This window comes from Dermacentor albipictus, chromosome 9, assembly GCF_038994185.2.
Source record: "Dermacentor albipictus isolate Rhodes 1998 colony chromosome 9, USDA_Dalb.pri_finalv2, whole genome shotgun sequence".
NCBI classification, from domain to species: Eukaryota; Metazoa; Arthropoda; class Arachnida; order Ixodida; family Ixodidae; genus Dermacentor; species Dermacentor albipictus.
The window spans coordinates 11,561,224-11,585,204 of NC_091829.1; the positions used below are offsets into that span (position 1 = coordinate 11,561,224).

A 23,981-nucleotide genomic window follows, 5' to 3' on the forward strand; every position below is an offset into this window, starting at 1 on the left:
CTTGTTTCTTGTCTTGCCTTGAAATGACCACTTTCGTTTGCGTGCTGTTTCTTTGTTAGTAAGGACGTGCCTTCGCGAGTCTCAGGGACGATTTTAATGTACAGTCTGAGCGACACTTGTCTAGAGCGGTCAATTGGTCTATTTGACTGTCATTTACAAAAAAAAAAGAAGCATAGGCAAACGCCGCAACAAGGCCACGCATGGTCAGTTCGCATGCTAGGTCCATGCGCTAGTACCAACATAAGTGTAACCTTGCACCTACCTCGAGGTAGTAACTGTGGATGCTGGTGGTCACTGGACCACTCTCTACAAGTGCGATTCAGTGCTATAATGACTCCCTACAGTGACTTCCCCATATCGCTTGCAATTACGTGCGAGCGCTGGAGAGTGGCAAAGTGAACATTTTCTCTCTATTGTTATGTTATGGAATTCCTTAAACATCAGTCTAAAGTCTGCAAGGAAAGATACAACACTAAATACTGGTGGAAATGCTTCCTTGGAGATACTGCAGTAGTTCAAGGTTGCTACATGGGTTTGAGAGTGCCTGCTTGGGGATATTTGTTTATCGATAAACAATTGCATTACATTTCGTCCTAACGCAGCCAGAGACTTGTACTGACAACTTTCGTAAATGTCTGGACAAGAAAAAAGAAAGCCAAAGATGGGAAAAGAGTGAAAATAATTAAGTTTGCAAGGCTCTTTAAAAATAAAAGAAAGCTGGGCCTTTAAGGTCTCCCGCTTTAATATTCATCCTTCATCCCCCTAAACAAATAAAATCAGCAGGAAGAACACTTTACCAGTACAATTTCACTCTGTGTTTCTCTTTATTTGTACCTTTAAATGAAATCACAGTGATTGAAGGACACTCTATACCAGTACAATTTGTGTGGGTGTTTTCTTTTTATTTGTTTCTTTAAAATCAAGGTTGTGTCACTACGTGTGAGTGTCTTTTGTCTCCTCCCTGAGCGTTGTCCACAGATTTCCCCACGCTTCTCGGCCGTGGTGAATTGGTATGGGACCTCGGCTGTAGCCTTCGGCGTGGATCTGGGCCTCGGAGGGCACTGCTGCTTCGTGGTGCTCGGGAAGTGGTCCCCGACCAGCACCTAGATGAGCTGCAAGCATACGGATGCAAACTAACAAAATCCACTTAAGTTGGGGCTTCTCTAGAGTGCCTCACTAATAAACTGAGGTATTTTGTTGCATTCATTCATTCATTCATTCGGCGTACTACTAAAGGCCATTCTCCCATTTGCAGAACACATGGGGAGAGGAGAGGGGGGAGTGAATCACTATCAATTATCACGCATTCCGGTGGGCAGGCGTTACGACTTACGTTTCAAGACAACGAACTGTGATATTAAAGAGAATTAGCGGTAGACGTAGTACAAGCGTGCATGCAGAAATGGCACCGAAATATGGCCCGATGCCATGAAGACCTGGAGCGCGTATGCGCCATGTGGCAGCAACATCGCTATTTTTTAGACATACTCGAAGTTTCCTGCTTCTACCCGCATGCCAACCCTTACCATTTTCTCTTACAGTAAGCTGCTGTTATTAAGACGATCCCCGTTAAGGCGAACTTGGGGGTACGTGGAACACTGTACATTTGGTTGGTTTCAGACAGGTCCAACGCAAAAGCAATGCGCTTAAAAGGAAACGTTAATTCGGTTAAATTGAACGTCTGCAGTCGTTCCTGACACCTGCCACTCATTCTAGCGAGATGTCCTCATTGGCAAACTTTGAGGAAATGATGCTAGCTACCTAAGAAGCAAATGGTGATTTTGTAGACACAGACAGCTATGCACATGTCAACGAGGATGTGGAAACCCGCGAGGCTGATGCCGAAAAGGGTGATTAAGGAAGTCCTCGATGTGCCCCTGCAGTCTACAAAGTTACGGTGAGGACATCGTTCAGCGGTGCTCACACATTATCTAGCTGATAATGGCCTGGATCCTTTGGCGTATTTTTTCAGCGACATGAGGAGAAGGAATAAATTTTTTGCAAACTAAGTGAAATTCCAGCTTTCGTGACAGTGCAGAGGTTTGCGAAATGCCGGCAAGCAACACTTACTCGTGAGCTTAAGTGTTCTTAAAGCGACGTCTTGCATCACGAAAATCTAACTACATAAATTTTTACATCCGCTTTTTGATATTGGCCCAGTTTCATTTTTTGGTTTGTGTGGTTTGCCAGTAATAATGAGTTCTTTTATTTAGATCCTTTCTGTTAAAGCAAATGTTTGATTCGACGAACAGATATTCACAATTCTTTCGAGTTAGGTATAACGCGAACCTACTGCATATAGTATTTATTATACCCAGGCGCGGTGCTGAAGTGATTAATCTGAGGGCAAAAATGGCTTAATTAAACAGACCTGCTGTCAACTGTTTTCCCACGAAGGATTTCGGAACAGCCTATTGCGTACAGGGGCCACTATATGCCACTGGAAGCAGACACCAATGATGTCTTCAGTGGCATTTCGAGCCAGGAAGACGCAGATTCCGCGACACATAATTTTTCCTGCTGTGTACGCAACGCAGTTTAGCAAAGGTGTACGAGGCATACAGTCTTACTTATGTGACTGGTGGAACACCAAAGCCACGAACATGTTGACATCACCCTTTATTGTGTTGCTTGAAGGAGCCGTGATTGAGCTCGAGTGTTGGAAAGGCTGGGCCTTCTTGGACCTGTGTTGTGGGAGCGAGACAGTGTCAAATGAAACTGTAAACACACACACACACAAAGCCAGCATTCAGAAAACTCTAAAGAAAAACAACTTATCCTCGATAACGGGTATAAGTTTAAAGACACGCAGTAAACTGTGCGTGAAGATTTTTTTTTTAGACCTGCCTGGTAGGTTTCATCTTAGTCGCACATGTAGTTATGCCATGGTAGTGGGGTAAATTTTGTGCTGGCCGTAAAACATATGATACTCAGAACCCGCCTGAGCACTCCCATACATATTTTACTGCAAATACAAAATTAACCCACATATTTTCAACTTTGAGCAAGTAGTATTAGCCATAACATTTTCGTTATTTTCATGAAATATAAACAATGTGCCCCGCCTAGTTCGGCAAGGGCACCGGAGAAGCTTACAGACCTTTGTATGACACATCAAAATCGGAACGATATGTTTATTTGCAATATGCAATATGCAATATGTCTATTTAAACAAGAAATGCTCAAGTTTCCATAGAGATTACACTACACATTGCTACGGTTTTCAGCGAATTTGAAGTTGGTGTCTCGTCTGGCTTTAACAATTTGGGAGGATATGTGAATAATAGCAGCAGGGCACTCTCGAATGCTTTCATAACTCAAAGTTCTACGAAGTCTTTTATTAGGGTAAAAATTACTTGGCACATTTATCGTTCATCGCACGACGTGCTTCGTACTTCATTGAAATATAAACACCATGCCTTGCATACTTCACCAATGAGACGAGTATTCTGTAATTGTCAAAGCACAATATTGCTCCAGGCACTTCTAACTTTCAATACACGTCACCATATGATGGCTCCAGATTCACTGTAGATATGAAATTTCTGCCATTGATAGTCCTCCTGCAGAGGAGGGGGAGCTTTTTAGGTGGCTCTTATAACACTTGTAAACAAGCCGGAAACAAGGTTTTACCAAAATTTACTTAACCACTAATTAACACAGCCATTTCAAAAGTTCCCTTCCTATTGCTTTTAAGAGTCACCACATTCCAAAATATTATCGACTTTGTGCGCCATTACTTTTTTCATGAAACCATGAAAAGTTGTACATCAGCGTTGCTGTAATAATGTAAACATTTAGCAAAATATTATAGTTTCTCACCCCCAAGATACGAAAACCATAGTTTAAACGAGTTAAGTAACCGCAAGTCGCTTCAATGTAGCAAAAAAAATTTTAAAAAATACAAGATGCAGCGGACTTGCACGACAGAACCAAGCAAAGGCGTTTCTTTTTAGTGTTACAGTAAGAATATCTGTTGGCTGTAATTAAACCACGTACCTTGAACTGTTGCCTCTGTATAACTTACTAATTGTCTGGTCGGTCTGAACCATCGGTCGCATATAATGCAGTTTAGCGCTCGCTAAAGAATTTTAACAAAGGGTGTTAGTTATTCATTTCACATTTCACTTCTTGAGAACAATGCCTGCATGGTCCTTCCCCATTTTCACTATGCACCTGTATTTGCTCTCATTTACGTTCGAAGTTGTCCCAGAGAATTGACCAATTCTGCATTGTTTGTATAACAGAGAGACAGCGCTCCATATCACTTCCATGCATCATTTACTACAAAGGATGTATTAAATGGCCACACACTCAGAACTTCGCTTACGCATCACACATTATCTACTACCAATATTTAAAAAATATAAACAAGTTGATATTGTTAATTCACCAAACACGTGAGGGAAACCAGCTACGAACATCGTATGAAGCATAAAAAGAGAGAGAGAAAAATATGAGTGCCCAGTGATTAGCTGCGATAACGCCCTCTGCTCAGTTTAGTGGGCACAGACTTTGAAAGTAAATAGAAAGACACATGGTGGAGCACCGGCTACCAACTGAAGGCTTAGTTCACGCAAGGCAGCTTTTAAAGCCTTTATAAAAAGCGGTATAGACAGAAGGCACTCTATATAGTCAAAAAACAAAAGTGAAAACCACAATTAAGCCAAGAAGCTAAAGTTTCTCCAAACAAAGAACTTGACATGACTTCAGTTTTCACAAAATATAAACTTGTTGTAACAAATCTCAGCACATAGCAAACATAGCTGAAAACAGCTGTGTGGAACTTTTGAACAATTCATAAGAATTATTTTGTAAAGGCTGCAGTTCATCCAAGGGCACTTAACATTGGAGAGAGATTTTCCGTTGCGTTCTCCTTGTTTTTGCTAAACTTGATTTCAGTGGAATTTGTAGTTTTGCCAGTGAAATTAGATAATTTCTTCGTCGCTCGTAAGTCTAATTCATAACGCTTGGGAGTGCTTGCTAATTGGAAATGCAGCAAATAATTCATTTCGATCTTTGCCTGCACATCACCCATTACCTAGACCTTGCATTCACCAAATGTGACCAAAGTGGCTCGTTTAGTCCACCAAGCACACTGGAAAAAAAAAAGTCATAACGCAAAGAAATACCAGAACCACCAGAGTTCTATACTTTTTTGTAACATTCCTAATTAAGCCAGAATGGTCAAAGATTCGCGATACACTGCGCTTAAGAAAGCCCCCATTTCTACAGAATCTAAAGTTTGTGTAACACACAGTTCTCTCAGTACAGTGGGAAAGGTAGTTCAGAATGGCTGCGTGACACTTTCTAACACTTTATGAAATTCTTCGCAAAAGCTGTATTTGACCCGCAAACACTTGCCATATTACTTCACCCCACTTTGCTAAGTTTGATCTTTGTGGTGTTTGTATTTATGCCAGGGCAGCGGGCTCGACTTACTGCCCCTCTAATTTTACTCATAAGGCTCCGCAACCCTTGGTTCTACATTTTATTCCACTGGACCGAATTAACTCGCATACTTTTAACTTTGCCTACATTTTGCTCATAATCCCACCTACATGTTGGACTATTATATGCAAGGTGCCTTGTTTATTTCACTGAGGACCGTTTATTTTCTTGTTTTGTGATTTCTTTTTTTTCACCAAGGATAAACCAAATTACTTGCAAGATTCTAATTAGGCCAAAAACTTGACAGTTTCGCCACAGATAAAACATAAAGTTACCCATACGATTGTTTAATTCCAAGTTGATGTCTTGCACAGTTGTGTTGGTATTCTGGGAAATATAAGGGATAATGGTAGTTATGACATTAGAAGAGTTAATTAACTGCTGGGCTAGTTGGTGATCTTGCAGCGCCCGTGGTGTCGTCGTCTTTCTTGTGTGTGTTGTTTTGGCGCAAATCTTTTCAGTATGTAGTATGACACTTTCAAACACTTGATTAGCTAATTTTTTCTCCAGGAGCAGTATTTCACCCACACGCATTTAAATTTGCGTAGAGTTTGGCGATAAATGTCCATCCATTCTTGCTAAATTTGATCTCGGTTACGTTTGTAGTTATGCCACGGCTGCCTGCTACAGTTTGCACTGCTCAAGAAACTCGACTGCATACGCTTACGAGCGCTTACATGCATAATTTATTGCGCAGGCCGTAATGATCCCGAAAAGGTTGAATTTCGCCCAAGCCACAACTCACACCACTCTCCTTATTTTCGCAGAATACCAGCTTTGTGTAAAATATAGTTCTTGCAGGCACATTGAGAAGCATAGCATCAAAGGGTCATAAAATGCTGTTGAGCACTTGCCTGCGCTGTAGTGCCAAGAGGTAAGTGATGTTGGACCAACTGAACAATCGTCCACTGTCGGAACTAAAAGCTCTAGGCTAGTACTCCTAAAGAACCTCTGTGCAGAAGGCTTTGTTTGTGCTACTAAGTATCCTGGGGTCTACAGGGCTTCATGAAATTCTTTGAGAACACCGCTCCCTACCGCTCTAAAGTGCATGTGGTGTGTTTATGATCGTCTCTCTTTTTCAATTCCCTTTCCTCCGTACATGGTAGCCAACCAGAACAACCTCGCTTGAAACAATACAAATAGAAAGAGCCCATCGACTTGGTCTCTATAAGTACGAGAAATGTAGGCCGATAATCGTAAAGTTTGCGAACTTTAAAGGAAAACAGCTTATCCTCGAGAAAGGGTATAAATTTAAAGACATGCAATATCCTGTGCGAAAGGAGTTTTCTCTTCAAACACGTCTGGCTAGAAAAAAAGCTTCTAGTCTGCAAAGACTAACCCCCGTATTCAGAAATGCATCTTAACTTGAAGTCCATGTCTGACTTGATTTATATGACGCTGATTGCGTTTCCTTCAGCATGCTCATGACAGACATCAGTCAAGTCAAGCAAGGGCTTCAAGTTAAGATACATCGATGAACATTAGGATACATTGATCGGACACTTTCGTGACCGATCTATATGCCAACCTCAGAGATATCTGCGTAAACTTCTCAAAAGCCAAATTTTTTTTTAATTGGTATTTTCAATTAACCAGATATCAACTGGAGTTGCTTAACAGCACCTGCTCGTGACTTGATTAATTTTGTTGAACTATCCTTAGAGTTTTCCTTAACTCAACTAGTTCCCGAACCTACATGCGGTCTTAACATATTAGATCTTGTTTTCAAGTCGGCTCCCGGCAATGTAAGCAAGCCCGATCACCTTCACAGATGGTTTCAGTGATCACAAACTACTTCATTTCACCATAAAAATGCCCTCTCGCCAATGCAGCGTAACGTCCAAGCACATGTTCGATAAAAACAGGGCAAACTACAATGCAATTAACCTTGATTTGAAGGAACTTCTGCAATTATTTTCTGCAATCCTTTTCCCAATAATCCGTTAATCATATCTGGAGTCAGTTTGAAGAGAAATTGACACATTTGATGAACACTTATACACCTCGCTTACGTTTTCTTGCTAGCTCATCTAAACCATGGTACCACAGGAACCTTCGTACTCTGATGGATCTTAAACCTTAATGAACCTTAACGAACCCTCCTTATATACAATCCCAACAAATTTTCGAAAACAGTTTTGGCTGCTTCAACACCTGCATAATTTTCGCTGGTTGATGAGGCTGGTGACCCTATTGCCCAATATGAATGCTGTCAGACTTTTAACAACTTTTTCACCAACATGTTCATGAAGGAAGACTATTTCAATATTCAATGGGCACCTGATTATGACCTTGCATACATGAGCCCCATGAACGTTACAGTGACAGCCATTGCATCATTGATTAATAATTTAAAACTAACTACTTCATGCAGTGTCGATGGCATTAACTAAAGAATTCTGAAACAGGTAGTGGTTCATTCCAGTATTATACCCAGTCATATATTTTGACAATCTCTTTCTACAGGTTAGATACCATACAAGTGGCAAACTGGAAAAGTCATTCCAATTTTCAAATCTGCTGACCGAACATATGTTGCTAACTACTGCCCATTATCACTGGCATGCACATCTTGCAAACTTCCCAAACATATTATTGCATCTAACATGGCACTACATTTATAAAGCAACGATTTTCTTTTCTAAAAACAGCATGGGTTTAGGAAGAGGCTATAATGTGAGACACAAATACTTGAGTTTACTTACGAACTACTTCTTGGAATGAATGAAAGTACTCAAAACAACTGTTTATTCATTGACATAGCTAAAGCCTTAGATCATGTTCCAGATTGTTGTCTAATATCACAACTATCTTCTTTGCACCTTGATACCTTAATTTCTTGGACAAGAAGCTTCTTATCCTTTCGTAAACAGCTCACTTCAGTTGATAATTATTCATCTTCCCATAACAATGCATCATCTGGGGTGCCCCAAAGCAGTGTAATCGGCCCATTATTGTTTCTCATCTTCATTAATGACATACCATTACACATCACCTCGACAGTCAGATTGTTCACCAATGACTGCATTATTTATAGCAAAATTTGCTCTGTTAACGACCCTGAAGATCTTGAGCGCATTACTACCTCACACTCATCATGGCAAATGTAACTTAGCACTGATAAATGCCAATTAATTACATTTAGCCACAAACAATCCAATTCTTTATGTATTTGTTCACTTAATAACAGTCCAGTCACCTTGTCATCATCATATAAGTACCTCAGCATTCATTTTTTGCCTAATCTCTCAATGGGCAACCCACATAGAAGAAATTGCTGCTAAAGCTAACCGCACATTAGGTTATTTAAAGCGCCACCTCGAAAGTGTGCCTAATTCCACTTGGCAACTCGCCTATCAAACATTCGTCTGCCCTCAACTTGAACATGCAATTTCCATTTGTTCACCTCATCAAGAATACCGAATTAATTCCACTGAATGCCCACAAAATTGTGCGCCTCGTTTTATTGCACGAGACTACAGCCTGCATTCCAGCATAGCTAGCATTAGTCCTTGTCCCTTCAATCTCGCAGAACAATCGCACTTATATGCCTCTTCCATAAACTTGTTTATAGCCATCATACACTTACTTAGTCTACCTCTTAGGCAGCTGAATTTCATGTAGTACCGATTGCATAGTTAGCTCACCTTGAAACAACTTTAGGGAAAAAACACTGCATTCAACTCATCAGCATTATCACGTGCGATCATGTCTTCGAATGGTCTTCCGGACAACAGTGCTCCCATCTCTGACCCCATTATCTTCAAAGAAAAATATGGAGCATTTTGTTCTGAAATGTTTCTATTTCGTTCCATTTTCCAGTTTATTTGTTCACTATTTTATAAGGACATTCAAAAAAGAATGTTCGAACTGCTCCTGTTCGCATCCAAATTTGTTATGCCACTCACATAGTACTCCAGTTGGAGGCCGTAAGGTACCGAAATAAATAAATACGAGATACGTAGTTTGTTTCTCTGGTGTCCTTGGTGAGGCAAACAAGGCATCTTATACTTATCTATATCTGGGGTAAATTAGGGGTATGGTATGGGCAATATGTAAGCAATGTTCCAACGGGTAGGTTGTATTCGCCTTTTCCAATAGAAAAGACAGCTGCGCTTTTACAGTTAAAACTACAACTGAGGTCAAATTTGCAAGCATAGCAGAAACAATACCCCAAGTTTATGTGTGATGGTAAATGCGTGTTGATCAAAAATAGCCTTAAAAGAACTGTAAGAGAGTATTCGAAAGTAACACGTTGCTTTTATTAGCTAGATATTTCAATGTCCCAAGATAACTCTGCATTTCAGATAATGGGCAGCATTTTAAGTACAATGTGTTGCGAAGTTTTAATGTTTGTGGCTTATTTACAAGATTTACAAATAATTAGTGAACCCTCTTTTTTTTTTCATGCGTGATATATTGGGTTCGCCTGTCTCCCCGCTGGACTAAAGGAAGCAGCTTCTTTCTAGATTGTGGAACAGAGGACCAGGTAATGTTTGATGTACAGGTAAAGATAAATATAGATGAGTAAATGGAACTTCCACAATAAATTACGTATACAAGCACTCTAATGTGTTGTGAGCCTGTGTAACGAGTGAGGCGGAATTGAGCCCACTGCCCTGACAGAACTATAAATGCCACAAAGCCAAAACATAGCGATAATTGGCGGTACGCTGCAAGAAGTTAAATGAAGTTCGAGCAAACACACACTTCTAAAGAAAAAAAATCTATATTCAAATGTTAGAGCGTGTGATATGGCAACTTTGCACTATGCTTACCAGTGTCTCGACATAGCTATTGGTTACAACATTTTTATATTTCGCGGAAAGGGGAGAGGGGTCATAGTAAGCGCAATATGCGACAAAAATTTTTATGTTCCTGGTTTAGCTATAAGCATTGCAGATAATGACTAAACCGTTATTTCTTACCCCCTATTTTTTCTGCATCATAAGGTGTTCCCACTTGCTTTAAGTGATGTCCTCAGTGAACTAAACAAGACACATGTTTATATTTGGCAAAATTAAAGGGCGCGGTGTGGACACAATATATGGAAATTTAAAAGACAGAGGACTAATTAGGATATTTGCAGTATAAACGGGCAAGGGAACAAGTTTTCAGGATCGCCAGTCAGCCTCTAGAGTCTGTGACGGAGTATGTTTACCTAGGTCAATTACTCACAGGGGACCCTGATCATGAGAACGAAATTTACAGAAGAATAAAAATGGGTTGTATTGCATACGGCAGACATTGTCAGCTCCTGACTACAAGCTTACCATTATAATTGAAAAGGAAGGTATACAATCTGTGCATTTTACCGGTGCTGACATTATGGGGCAGAGACTTGGAGAATTACAAAGAAGCTTATGAACAAGTTAAGGACCGCACAAAGAGCGATGGAACGAAGTGTGCTAGGCATAGCATTAAGAGACAGAAAGAAAGCAATTTGGATCAGAGAGCAAAAGGGTATAACCAATATTCTAATTGACATTAATATCTTGAATACTTCTTCCAAGCACACAGCGAATAGCATTGGAGAGATTGTGTCTCCTTGTCTGACCCCTTTCTTTATAGGTATCTTCCTACTTTAGTTGTGGAGAATTAAGGTAGCTGTGTAATATCCAGAGACATTTTCCAATATATTTACCTAAGTGGCCTGTACTCCTTGATTATGTAATGCCTCTATGACTGCTGGTATCTCTATTGAATCAAATGCCTTTTCATAATCTATGAAAGCCATATAGAAAGGCTTATTGTACTCTACGGATTTCTCGATAACCTGATTAATCACATGGATGTGCTGCTCTTTCCAGTTTCATGTCTTGCAAAGCCCTTCTGACCTCGTTGCTAGTTATTTATTTATTTAAGGATACCTTACAGGACTCTAGAGGTATTGTGTAAGGGGGGAGAGTACATTCAAAGATTACCAATACCGTATTTACTCGCATAATAATCGCACTCGCGTAATGATCGCACCCCTGAATTTTGTCATCAAAATTCGATTTTTTATTTATTTCCCGTGTAATGATCCCACCCGGAACTTGCCGCAGCGATATATCGTGTTCCAGGTCTAGCTAATAACGATCGTGCTTACCATCTGTCGAATGCTACGCGAATGACTCTTCAAGACAAACCAAGCGGTCTGCACGCACCAAACATTCTTAAGTAGATGCCCCATTTCATTACTTTTATCACTTTCCGCACTTCCATGACAAAAAGAGGTACTACCAAACTTGCCTTTATTATGTGTAGGCTTTATAATGGTTGTGGTCAACAACAACAAAAAAGGTGCCTTTTGATTCTTCTTATCTGCACTCGTGGGCACGCAACAAATCATGAGCGGCAATGATAGTAGCAACGTTTACACTGTTACATTAGAAGTGTGCCCTATTCATACACTGACGCTTGTAGCACACCTAAGATATTCGCCCACCCTTAGCGGAAACGTGCTGTGTTAGGACAGTAGTGAAGACAAATGCCGCAGTTTCCGCAGCATGCCGGCCATGTGTTTCTGTCACTGGCACCTAAGTGCGCCCATATGTTCCTGGCCCTCAAAGTGGACATGATTAGGTTATTGCCGCAAGCTTGCCAATATTAACGATATTATTCATTACTTGATACGGAAGAAACTGTTGCAATGCACGTAATGTACTCACGAGAACAAAAAAAATTGCGTTCGGCTTGCTCCACCCGCCTCCACCCGCCGCAGCCGCCTATTTGTTGACCTGTTGTCATCCCACAGCAAACACAGGGATGAAAAAAACATTTTTTTTTTCTACTTGCGGGAAATTTAACCCGCGCAATGATCGCACCCCTGAATTTGCGTCAATTTTTTTTTACAGAGAAGTGTGATCATTATGCGAGTAAATACAGTAATTAGCATACATGTTTGAATCCGTATACAAAAAAAGTGTACGCAATGCGCTAACGTACAGTAATGCAGTGTTAAAATTATGCAAAGGACAAACCGAATGCTTTTGAATGTGAGAGGTCAGTGAACAAGAAACTTTCACAAAGTAAAATATCATCAATGTAATTACAGAGCGAGCGGGACATATTTGGCTATAACAAAACAGTAGTTCAGGAATAGTAGCACAATAATAATCAGAAACTCAAGAAAAAATAACACTTTAGGTTATGTAGAGTTTGAAAAATGCGTTGCTAGAAGATGCCAGAAATTTTCCTGGTCACTTTCATAAGCGATGTCGTTAGGAAGATTGTTCCAAATGCAAAAGGCACTTGGAAGATCAGAGTAGTGAAATGAATTAGTCTTTCCGTAAGTGCACATGAAATTGAACTGATCGTACAGTTGGTGTGACCTGTAATAAGGTGTTTCAAGAGACAGAACTGATGGCGTTGTATTATGGACATATGAAATAATGATAGGAGGGCTATATCACGACGATCATGCAAAGCCTGTAGTGAGAGGTCGAGTTTATAGAGTGTTATGCTTTTGTTATAGTCATAACAGCGTGAAATAAAATGCACAGCCCTATTCTGATTCGAATTTTTTGATCAAGTATTTGTTAGTATTTATTTATCAAGTATTTCAAGTATTTATTTCTTATTCCTCTAGGAGGAGTTTCTGTATCCTGTCTGTTACTGTTACGAATGGAGTTATCCTGAGTCCTCTGGGTACTGTACAGGTCAGCGTAGAATTCTTCTGCTGCTTTTACTATACCTTCGAGATTGCCGATGACATTACCCAGCTTATCTTTCAGTGCATCACCTTGGTTTCTCCTATACCAAGTTTCCTTCCCACTGATTTCAGGCTGCGTCCGTTTCTTATGGCTTCTTCAGTCTTTCTCACATTATAATTTCGAATATCACTTATTTTCACCTTGTTGATCAGTTTTGACAGTCCCGCAAATTCTATCTCATCTCTTGAGTTGGACACTTTCATTCTTCGTTGTTTTTTTTATTAGGTCCTTTGTTACATGTGAGAGCTTGCCTGCTGGTTGCCTTAGTGCCTTGCCTCCCGCTTCAATTGCTGCCTCTGAAGCCAGCCTAGTTACGGTTTCATTCATTACCTCTATGGTATCGTCATCTCTCTGTTCTGAGGCTGCATATTTGTTTGCAAGTACCAGCCTGAATTTGTCTGCTTTCACCCTTACTGCCTCTAAGTTGACCTGTTTCTTCTTCACCAATTTTACTTTCTCTCTTCAAATTGAGGTGAATCCTAGCCCTCACTAACTTATGATGACTGCACTTTACTCTACCTATCACTTCTACATCCTGCACGATGCTGGGATCAGCAGAAAGTATGAAATCAATTTCATTTCTTGTTTCACCATTAGGCCTTTTCCAGGTGCACTTTCTGTTGCTATGCTTCCTGAAAAAGGTGTTAATTATTCTCAGCTTATTCCTTTCTGCGAATTATACCAGCATCTCTCCTCTAGCATTCCTAGCATCAACGCTATAATTGCCAATTGCTTGTTCACCCACCTGCTTTTTCTACACTTTTGCATTGAAGTTGCCCATTACTACAGTATACCGAATTTGCACTAATCTCATCGCTAATTAAACATTTTCATAAAACTGATCTACTTTATCATCATGACTGGATGTTGGGGTGTAGGCTTGTACTCCCTTTAAACTATACCTCTTATTAAGTTTGATTACGACTATATATATATATATATATATATATATATATATATCCATGAACAAGTCAGCAGAGGTTAATTCTGAACCGAGTTTACACGCGTGAACTACATATATATGCAAATTGCTAAAACAATTTATGAACAACCAATCTTGGTTGCTATTCAAGAATGCGTTTAGCATAGGTGGTTATCGGTGGCACTATGTTGCACAAGCCTTTAGGAGTGGTGCTCCTCTTACCATCGTGTCTTACCCATAGCCACCTGATGCTGCTTCCTCAAAGACCAGTTCAGAAACCTGCATAGCGTCTGCGACCAGAAGCGCAGGCTCTCAAACGACAGATTCTGCGTCTTCGAGCAGATGCAGTCTCTCAACGAGAGCATCTCAAAACGCTAGCTGTCACGAGAGAAGAATGCGAGAATGTTCTCCTTACACGCAGGTACCCCCACACGGTGGTACCGTACCAATGTGCTTATTAACTCAGTGTTACCCTGCACTACCTTTGGCATCAGTCCATAAAAACGGTAAGATAGTCACAAAAGTAATCACGGTTAATTCCCATGCTAAATTCGTTAAGATCGCTTTCACGGGGTACCAAATCACCCGAACAAATAAGAGCAGAAGTGAAATTTCACATAATTAGCAGTGAATAATTAATCCATCATAGCGAAACGCAGACATGTTTGAAATTCCGGGAGACAATGGCGCACCTGGCTTGCGGTGGTGTTTGGGGACGACTGCTAATACACCACTAGTCGGGCGCATTCACGCTTCTTTGCTATAGCCTTCTCTTGCCTTACTTGTTAATGCATGACATTAAAAAAAGCATGCTCTCAATGTGTCATTGTAAAATATGGCATCCCATATCGCGTTTTTCCTATGTAAATTTTTTGTACGAGACATTGACCTAAAATGCTTTTGTTGCTGGAGAAGCGGTTTCCCGATGACTCTCTCGCTTTTCTCATCGAAGTATTTGTCAGAAACTCACAAAGATTGGAAGATTGGATGCAGCGGTGATGCGAACGATAACATGCAAATTTACGCATGCTCATTTCAACTTCTTACTGCTTCAAAATATCCCTGCAGGATGCTTCCATTTAAATCAGAAAAATTGTTGCGTTTAAGGTCCCGAACAAAGTGACAGGTTAGGCAAATCAAGATTGAATTTCATTGAAGTGACACTTGCTGTACGTGAATAGTTAGATAAAATAATATGTGCTGCACGGCTCTGAATGGCTTCTACGCTGAGGTTAAGTGAACTGACATGAGCATCCCAAATGGAAGATGCATGTTCAAGCTTCGGCTTAAGTAGTGTTTTATAAAGCAAGGGTTTTATGTTGGTGGGAGCTAGACTAAAATTACTTTTGATATAACGAAGAGTACGATTAGTATTGGTAGTTATGTGACCAACATGAGTTTGCCAGGAAATGTTCTGAGAAATGTAAATACCAAGGTATTTGTAAGTGTAAACCTGACTTAGGGGAATGTTATTAAGAGAATAAGTACATGGTGTATCGTGAGATGTACGGCGAGTAACTCTCATTGCCTTACATTTATTAAGTTTCATTAGCCAAGTCTCACACCATGCAATATGCTCCTTGTGCCCCTTGATCTAAGTATGCAAGCACTGTTGTACTCCGCCCCCATCAAAATGCATCCGCAGTAGCCTGCACCCGAACCCTTCACCTTGCGCACGGCAGTGGAACACAATAAGCCACCGTGGCAAGTTCATTTGAAAGTGGTCGCTCGTAAAACCCAGCCATCCATTCAACCGGTGAAGCAAGATTCCTGTGGAATGATGTCGCACTGGTTTTGTTTGCAGCGAATTTAAAGAGAAAATTTCGAATAGCAAAATCTGTGTGTGCCTGATTGTGCCCGCACGTGCATGAGTGTGTGTGTGAATACGGGTCTTGGGGTCCTGAACACTGCACATTTAGCCAGCGCCGCTTGACTGTCCACTGGCTTCACGCGGCTCTCTGAATATGATAAGCCTATAGTACAAGTCCGTTTACCTCGATGATCAGGTTATCCTTCTTTGCATCCTCGTAGACGTTGGCCAGGACGGGTGTGAACATGCGGCACGGTGGACACCACTGCACGGCAAAGTAGAGGCAGATGAACTGCTTGTCATAGAGCGTCTGGTTGGCCGGAAATGACTTGCCGTTCTTCTTGATTACAGGTTTGCCCTTGAATATGTCAGCCATGGTGCCACGTGTGTTAGGTCGATTCTGCTTGGGTGCTCGACCAGTGGCTACGGTCACGTACAGCCAAGCGGTTGCAGGGAGTGCCTCCAGCAGTCATGAAGCGCTGCAATGAATTTGGATATTCGAAACGCTAGGTGAACGTGTTGTTGTCAGTGCTGTCCACTCAGCATGTGGTTCATACTACAGGGCATATGCTTGCACTCAACAAAAAATTCCAGAATGGCGTAGCAAACATCACTGGAACATCAGTGCGTTTCGTCAGACACTTTGAAAATTAATATCTCGAAACTGGCGCAGTCCTGAGAATTCGCTCTAAGTGGATACGCCTTGTGAACTCACTAGCAACAATTCATAGGTTAATATATATGCCATATAATATTTAATTAACATGTTAATTAGCATAATTGTGTTAATTATTCAGCTAACCATTTGACTGCTCGTAGGAGTAATGGCCACCTCATCAAATAAATTAGCTCAAGGGCCAGAATAGTGCTATCTGCTACAGGATATTTTTTTAGTTTGGTGCGGTAAAAAAACACCATGTATATGAAATTTACTCGTGTTGCACATTCTGATATTAGAAAATACAAATATGATTTTGACAAGCGCCCCATAATAACAGTGTCTATAATGGCAATCATGTTTATCATTGTTGTTGATTTAGCAAATTCGAGAATAAAATGCCCATGACGGAAATACCGTTCCGTCTTTCTAAGAAACTTTAACCTGTTACCTTCCCCAGTGCAGCGTAGCAAACATCAGATGTCAGAAAAAACAAAAATGTTTCGCTTATCATCACCAGGATGCATAAAGTGCTTAGTATTCTGCAATGAATACTACGAATGCTTTCCACGAGACGATTGGTGCTAGCACCAATACATACAACTGCATCCACGAAAGCACCAGCCTCCTCAAGCTAAAAATAGCCTATGAGATAAGCTGCACAAGGATTGTTCCGTTCGTCGGTGCTTTACTTGAGAAAACAGTAATAGCCTGGGAATAATGGTCAAAGGAACAGAAAGTGAAAACCAGCCCATGGTCTACAAGGTCATTGCTCGCAGTTGCAGAGTCCCCAAAGTCACTGAAGCCACTGTAAGTCATTGACTCAGCATATGCCCTCATTTCTTTCCTCTTTCATTTCATCAAAAACAAGTATGCCATGTCGTTGAAACTTGTCTTTTGTTGCCATTTTATTCTTGAATGCAGCAAAGAACCATGTGTCGAAGCCGCACTTAACACACACTATGCTTAAGTATTTCGGCACAGTTGTTGCACAAGGAAGAGGTAGAAAATTGTTGCGTCTGAGGAAAGAGCTTGCTGATGGGCTGCAGATACGTAGCAGGAGACACATCAGTAGCCATTCTTCCATGTACCACCAAGTTTTTTTTTTGCCGCCACTTTGGCAGCTACAATGCACTCCTTGACCACAGCCAGCAGTGTCACAGGGAAGTCGAGCCTGCTCAGAATGCTCTCAATTCCTTCTGACAGCAGCTGCAGTCGATTATGTGCTTGTTTGACCTCATTTAGAAGTGCAGTGAATCACCTTAGCAGACGATTTTTCGACCTTTTCAAAGCATCATTTGTGTGGCGTAGTGCTTCAACATTGACATTTTTTCACTGTGACGAGGAAGACGAAGATGGCCTGGCTTTGACTGGCATTTCTTCTCTTTCATCCTCCCTTTTCTGGTTTGCAGCGTGTTCAAAAGATCGCGGCACTTTTCACATGACTGGGAATACCCACCGAGGATCATGGAGCATTTTTTGTGGCACCATTTGTGGCAAATATCAGTATATGCACTTTTTGGCTCAATGTGCTGGAATTTGAGAGAGCTGGGCCCACCACTGCAGATACTGATTTCGACCACATGCTTCAGAAGTGCTCCGACTTCTTCCGTAGTAGCCAAAAAACGCTTGTATTGCAGCCTTGACAAGGGAACGGACTGACTTTGCATTCATTTTTTCATCGATTTCGACGATCCTGGGGTTGACAAATGTCATAGTGGCATGTGGTACCGAGGATTTATCTGACAAGGCATAATAAAGTTTCTTCGCACGTTTCATTTGTGAAAATACAACGCTTTTCACCCCGTCAAGCTTGAGCATATGGTGTCCCCACAAATCAGAAGGCAGAAGTGACTGTGGTATGTCACCACAGAAGCTTTAGAACGGCGAACAAGCAGCTTTTGTAGCAGTGGCATTCTCTTCCTGAATTTTTTCTTGGCCCGAGTGTGTTTTTCGCTGACTCGATGTCGACGCTTTTCACCCCGTCAAGCTCACGTATATGTTGTCCCTGTGAATCGGAAGGCAGAAATGAATGTGGTACGTCGTCCCACAAGCTTTCCAAAGGCGAACATGCAGCTTTGGTGGCAGCGCCGTCCCACTCTTGGATTTCCGGTGATCCTGGCTCTGTTTTCGCAGACTCAATGTTGATGCCTATCCAGACTGCAGACGTTTCATCACAACTGAGGTCACGGTTCAGCAGGTCGTTGTTACTGCTGACCTTTTCTTTTTGGGTGGATAGATGAATGAGGCTCAACCCTTTGAATCGGGTGGCGGCGGCACGCGCCACCTAGCCTTCAATGGTGCTATATGCATGCATACCTATGTACTTATTCCTTTACTTGTGCATTGATATTATCCACCAATCAGATAGCCTCCGTTTAGTTATTTCTACCAGTTTAAAGTTTATTTTACCTTCACTGTTTTTAAAACCCAAAACTTTGAATAGTTCCCTGTTAAATTCAACTGCAGGGTGAAGTCGTTTACAAGTATCAAGTGTTCAGCCATTTCCTCCTCCTCTCCATATGCCCAGCACAAGTCTATCTCCTGGTATCTGGCTCGGTAAATTTTAGTCCGCAGTACACCTGTCCTGGCCTAAAACAACAATGAGCTTCCCTTAGAGTTTTCGAAAATATTTTCTGACTATTTCTTGCTTAAACGTCCTGTATGTCTCTAATGCCGATTTGGTTTGCATCTCTGTTTTCCACATATGCCTCTCTGTCTCCTTAACCTTTTTCTTGACAGATGATTCCTTACCTGTCTCACCACAGCTGCCCAAGTATTTCCTTCACATTTTTCTAGTTCATTTCCTCCACCTTGTGTCAACATTCCTTGTGTATAAGTAACTGAAAACCTTCCTAGCCCACCGCATTTCCTTCATTTTTCTCAATCGCTCCTCAAATGCTATCTTGCTAATGGCCTTTCTGCCCGTGAAAGAAGACCATCCCAGATCCCCCTGCACCCCAAGATTTGGTGTCTTGCCATGTGCTCCCAGAGCGAGCCTACCCATACCATGTTGCCTAGTTTTCAACTGTACCCGGGTCTCTGCTCTCAAACAGTAGAACTGCATTGGCAAAAGTCAGGCTCGGAACCATTACCCCCTTCCCTATCCCTCGTACTACCTCGTACCTATTGTAGTTACACAGTGCCCTACTCTTCATAATCGCTGCACTTCTGTTACCTTTAGTCGTTACATATTTTTCATACTCTGTCAGATACTCAATTCCATTATTTATCCACACCCCGAGATACTTGTACTTATCGACTATCTCGAGCGTGGCCTCCTGTATCCTATGCGCTCCGCACATGCTATCATTAAAAATCATGACTGCTGATTTTCCTTTGGTAAACTTGAAGCCTAATCTGTCTCCTTCTGTACCAGATATGTCCATCAATCCCTGCAGGTCTTCTGTATTGTCAGCCATTAATACAATATCATCCGCATACATGAGTCCTGGTAATGACTGTTCGATCAATTTTACTTGTTTGAAAAATGATAGGTTGAAGCAGAGTCCGCTTTGTTGTATTTTGGCCTCTAATCCTTGTAGGTATAGCACAAACAACAGAGATGACAATGGACACCCTGCCTAAGCCCTCGCCGAATCATTACAGGCTCTAAAACCTGGGTTTACCATTGTATAATCACCCAGTTACATTTATACATATCTTTTAGGAAATTGGTAATTCCATCTTGCACTCCTAAAGTTTCCAGAATGCCCCACTCCCTTGATATCCGATAGGCTCCCTTGATATCCAAGAAAACCAGCCATAGGAGTCTGTGTTCCTTTTCAGCTTTTTAAATGGACTGTGTCAGTGAGAACAGATCGTCTTCTAGCCTCCTATGCTTCCGGAACCCATTTTGTAGCTCTCCAAGCACCCCCTCGCTTTCTACCCATGCCTGCAGTCTGTCCTTTATAATCTGCATAACCACCCTGTAAACCACTGACGTCACTGTTATAGGCTGGTAGTTATTTATATCATCTTTGTCCCCCTTTCACTTATAAACGATTCTCATCCTACTTAGCCTCCATTCGTCAGGTACTTTACCATCCATTAACATTTTGCTCACCACCTCCCTTAATGCTTTCTTAGATTTCGGGCCCAATTTCTTTATTAACATAATTGGAATACCATCCAGGCCTGCCGATGTGCTACTTGGTACCCTCTTCTCGGCCCTTTCCCACTCTCTTTGTCCAAGCAAAAGCAGTGGATTGACCGAGCTATCCCTCTCCGACATACTGCATGTACTATTTCTCTCTTCTTTAAATTTTTCCCTCATCATGGTTCCTATATGCTCCATTGCCTCCTTTCCTCCTAACCGAGTACCTTGAGCTGTTACTATATACAGTGAAAGCTCGTTAATTCGAACTTCAATAATTCGAATTTATGGATAATTCGAACTGTACGATTTGGTCCGGCCAAGCTCCACAGAAGTCTATGTATAAAAAAGTCCGTTAATTCGAACGCAAGAAGGTTCCCTCACGGATAATTCGAACTACGCTCGCCTGGCACACGGCCAGAGAAACGCGCTTACTGCCTACACACAAGGCTGTATTGCCTCCGAAACGGAGAGAATGGCGAGAGAAGACAAAATCAGAAAAAAATCTAACCGACGTGGGGTCAGCCAGAATGCAGCGGCGGCTGCCGCCTCTCCGTTCTACGTAACCTCCGAGACGTCTTGCCCGTTCAGATCTCGGAGGCTTTGCAAATCTTGTACACCTGCTAATGTGTGCAGATGGCACGGCAAGCGCCAAAACACAGCTAATCAAGTACGTCGCAGCTGCGCTTGCAATCAAGAACCAACGAATCAGGGCCTTCGCCACCTTCACATGTTCAGCGTCTTTGTCTCGGCAGTTTTCATCGGTTGTGCGCCTCTGTTTTCAGCTTAGGAGGTATCGGCCGTCGTGATTCATTGTGATGGTGTTAAGCCTCGGCTAACGTTCGTTACGGTGGACATCGGTGGTGTGGCACAGTCGGACCCAGAGCTTCGACTTGAAGGTGGCGTGTGCCCACGGCACACGCCATCACTTTTTGACACGCCAAATTTCTGACATGCCCTACTGCTTCCAAATCGCAGTGTACTGTTGCTCTCCTTCACTTTCGTTAGTTCGAACTTTCGTTAATTCGAACTGAAGCGGCATCCCCTTGCGGTTCGAATTAACGAGCCTTTACTGTATCTCTGCTCTAGGCTTGTCCTATTACCCAAGGAGTTCAGATGTTGCCAGAATTTCCTAGCTGCCTGATTATCTTTTTCATTGGTTACTTCTGACAGCCTTGGGACCCTGTTGTCTTAATTTTCTCATTCATCAAATAGGATGCTTCCCTTCTGCATTTTATGTAGTTTTCCCATTTTCTATCTACTTGTGCTTCAGGTTTTCCCTTACTTTTGGAATGCCTGTGTTCCCTGGAGGCTTCCTGACATTTCTTTATGGCCCTCTTAACCTGTTGATCCCACCAGCTCTTGAGGTTTTGTATCCCTTGCCCTGTTCTCACTCGCACCGTACTTAGCTCAGGCTCAAATAGTCTCGTTAATTTTGGGTAAGTCCAATCAGTTTCCGTACCCTCTGATATCTCCTCTTCAATTTGTTTGGCGGCTACTTCCACTTGCTCATCTGAGTAAAAAATCCCATCTAGCTGTTCCTCACCCCTCGTTCGTGCTCTAGTTTCCCTTTTAAAACTCAACTTGATACGTTTGTGGTCGGTACCTATACTTCTAGAGCCCTGTTCATTTACAATCATGGCTCCTAATCTATCGTACATCCTATGCGACATTAACGCATAATCTATTGTCGAGTGTCGACCCCCTATTTCCCATGTTATGATCCCGTCACACTTCTCAGTAGAGTAACAGACAACTAAGTTATGCCTCTCATACATATCCAGCAGCATGTTACCTGTGAAGTCTGTGTACCCATCCATATCTTCAACATGCGCATTCATGTCTCCTAGAACAATTATCTCACATCTTTTTCCTAGCTCACTGATGTCCGCTGCTATACAGTCCAACATTTTTTGCTGGCGCCAATAGCTGCCTTTAAGCGGGCCGCTTCCTATTTGATCTTGTTGAGAGGTAGGTCGGGCAATCTGGAAATATTGTGGCAACAGAGTCACGCGCCAGTGATGCTCGTAATGGTATGCTCATCAGTACATGGCCGTTGTACTCAGCAGTCCACGCTTTAGTCAAGAAATGCGGCTCGGAATGTCTCTCGCAAACACTGTCCGTTGCTTGAAGCAGGAGATCTTTCCGCGGTATGGCATGTCACCAAAGTTCGAGACGCCCGTCGTCTTTCGGGGCACAAAACGAGTACTTCCCCCGACACGACTTGCGCCCGGCCGTGCAACACGGAACGAAACACTTTTTGCCCATCACAGGTTCAACCAGTACAATAGAATGAATAACCCAGCACGTAGCACACGTGCACTAGCAACAACATATGACAACATAACGTGATACACTATGTGATGGATGGATGGATGGCGGCTATACCCTTTGTAACGGGCGGCGGCTGGCGCCACCTAGCCTTTTGCTCCCCCCTCCTATTTCATTATTATTCTTTTTTTTTCTATCTTTATATCCTCTTTTTTTTCTCAACCCAGTTTTTACTCCCCTCCCCCCCCCAAGATAACTATCTAAAACAGTAGAGGAAACATTTTGTCCCCAATTTATGTTATTATCTATCCCTTGACTTCCTCCACCAATCCTCTAGCCTACCCTTCGTTACTGCCACTCTTTTCTCGTCTATTTGCCCTCGTTCCCCGGGAAAACCTAATGCCCCTTCCATATCTGCCACTGTTCCCTCTGCCAGAGTCGGGCGAAGGGCTGCACTCTAAGAACAGTTCACACCCTTTGGCTTGCCCGTTCTGCCACACAAAAATAATCGTCATCTGCCTTGATGCGTTTCCTTTCTTTATCGCTGCGAGCCCGGAACTTTCCAGTAACGAACGGCACGCGCGTTATCAGCATAGAACAGTTTACACCTTTTGGAGTGCCTCTTCTGATAACGCGCGTGCCGTTCGTCACTGGAAAGTTCCGGGCTTGCAGCGATAAAGAAAGGAAACGCATCAAGGCAGATATTTTTGTGTGGCAGAAGGGGCAAGCCAAAGGGTGTAAACTGTTCTTAGAGTGTGTGCATCTCAGCACTATATGTTCAGTGGTCTCCATTTCGGCTCCGCAAGCTGCGCACCGAAGGTCCACGTCTTCAAATTTAGCTCTGTATGTTTTCGTCCTCAAAACCCCCGTCCTAGCCTCGAATAATAGTGAGCTGCCATCGACATCACGCTGAATGTGATGTCGATGTGGCTTAATATTTTAGAACGGGCTGGCGGATGGGTGGACGGATGTTATGAGCGTCCTCTTTGGAATGGGATAGTGCGCTGCGCCACGAAGCCTTTGCTATTATACTGCCTAATGTCCTACCAAAGTTAAAAAGAAAAAAGAAGAAAAAG

The 23,981-nt window shown here is 42.1% G+C and overlaps 1 protein-coding gene across 1 annotated transcript; it reads right to left on the reverse strand.

Annotated features, from left to right (window-relative positions):
- Positions 1-805: 805 nt before the first annotated feature.
- LOC135911090 (nucleoredoxin-like) lies at positions 806-22,941 on the reverse strand. Its single transcript, XM_065443185.1, has 4 exons — positions 22,430-22,941; positions 16,065-16,359; positions 2,571-2,684; positions 806-1,112 (listed from the first exon to the last, which is right to left on the reverse strand). Exons 2-3 carry the CDS (start codon positions 16,254-16,256, stop codon positions 2,613-2,615), a joined length of 264 nt encoding a protein of 87 aa, XP_065299257.1. The 5' UTR covers positions 16,257-16,359; positions 22,430-22,941; the 3' UTR covers positions 806-1,112; positions 2,571-2,612.
- Between the last annotated feature and the right edge of the window lie 1,040 nt (positions 22,942-23,981).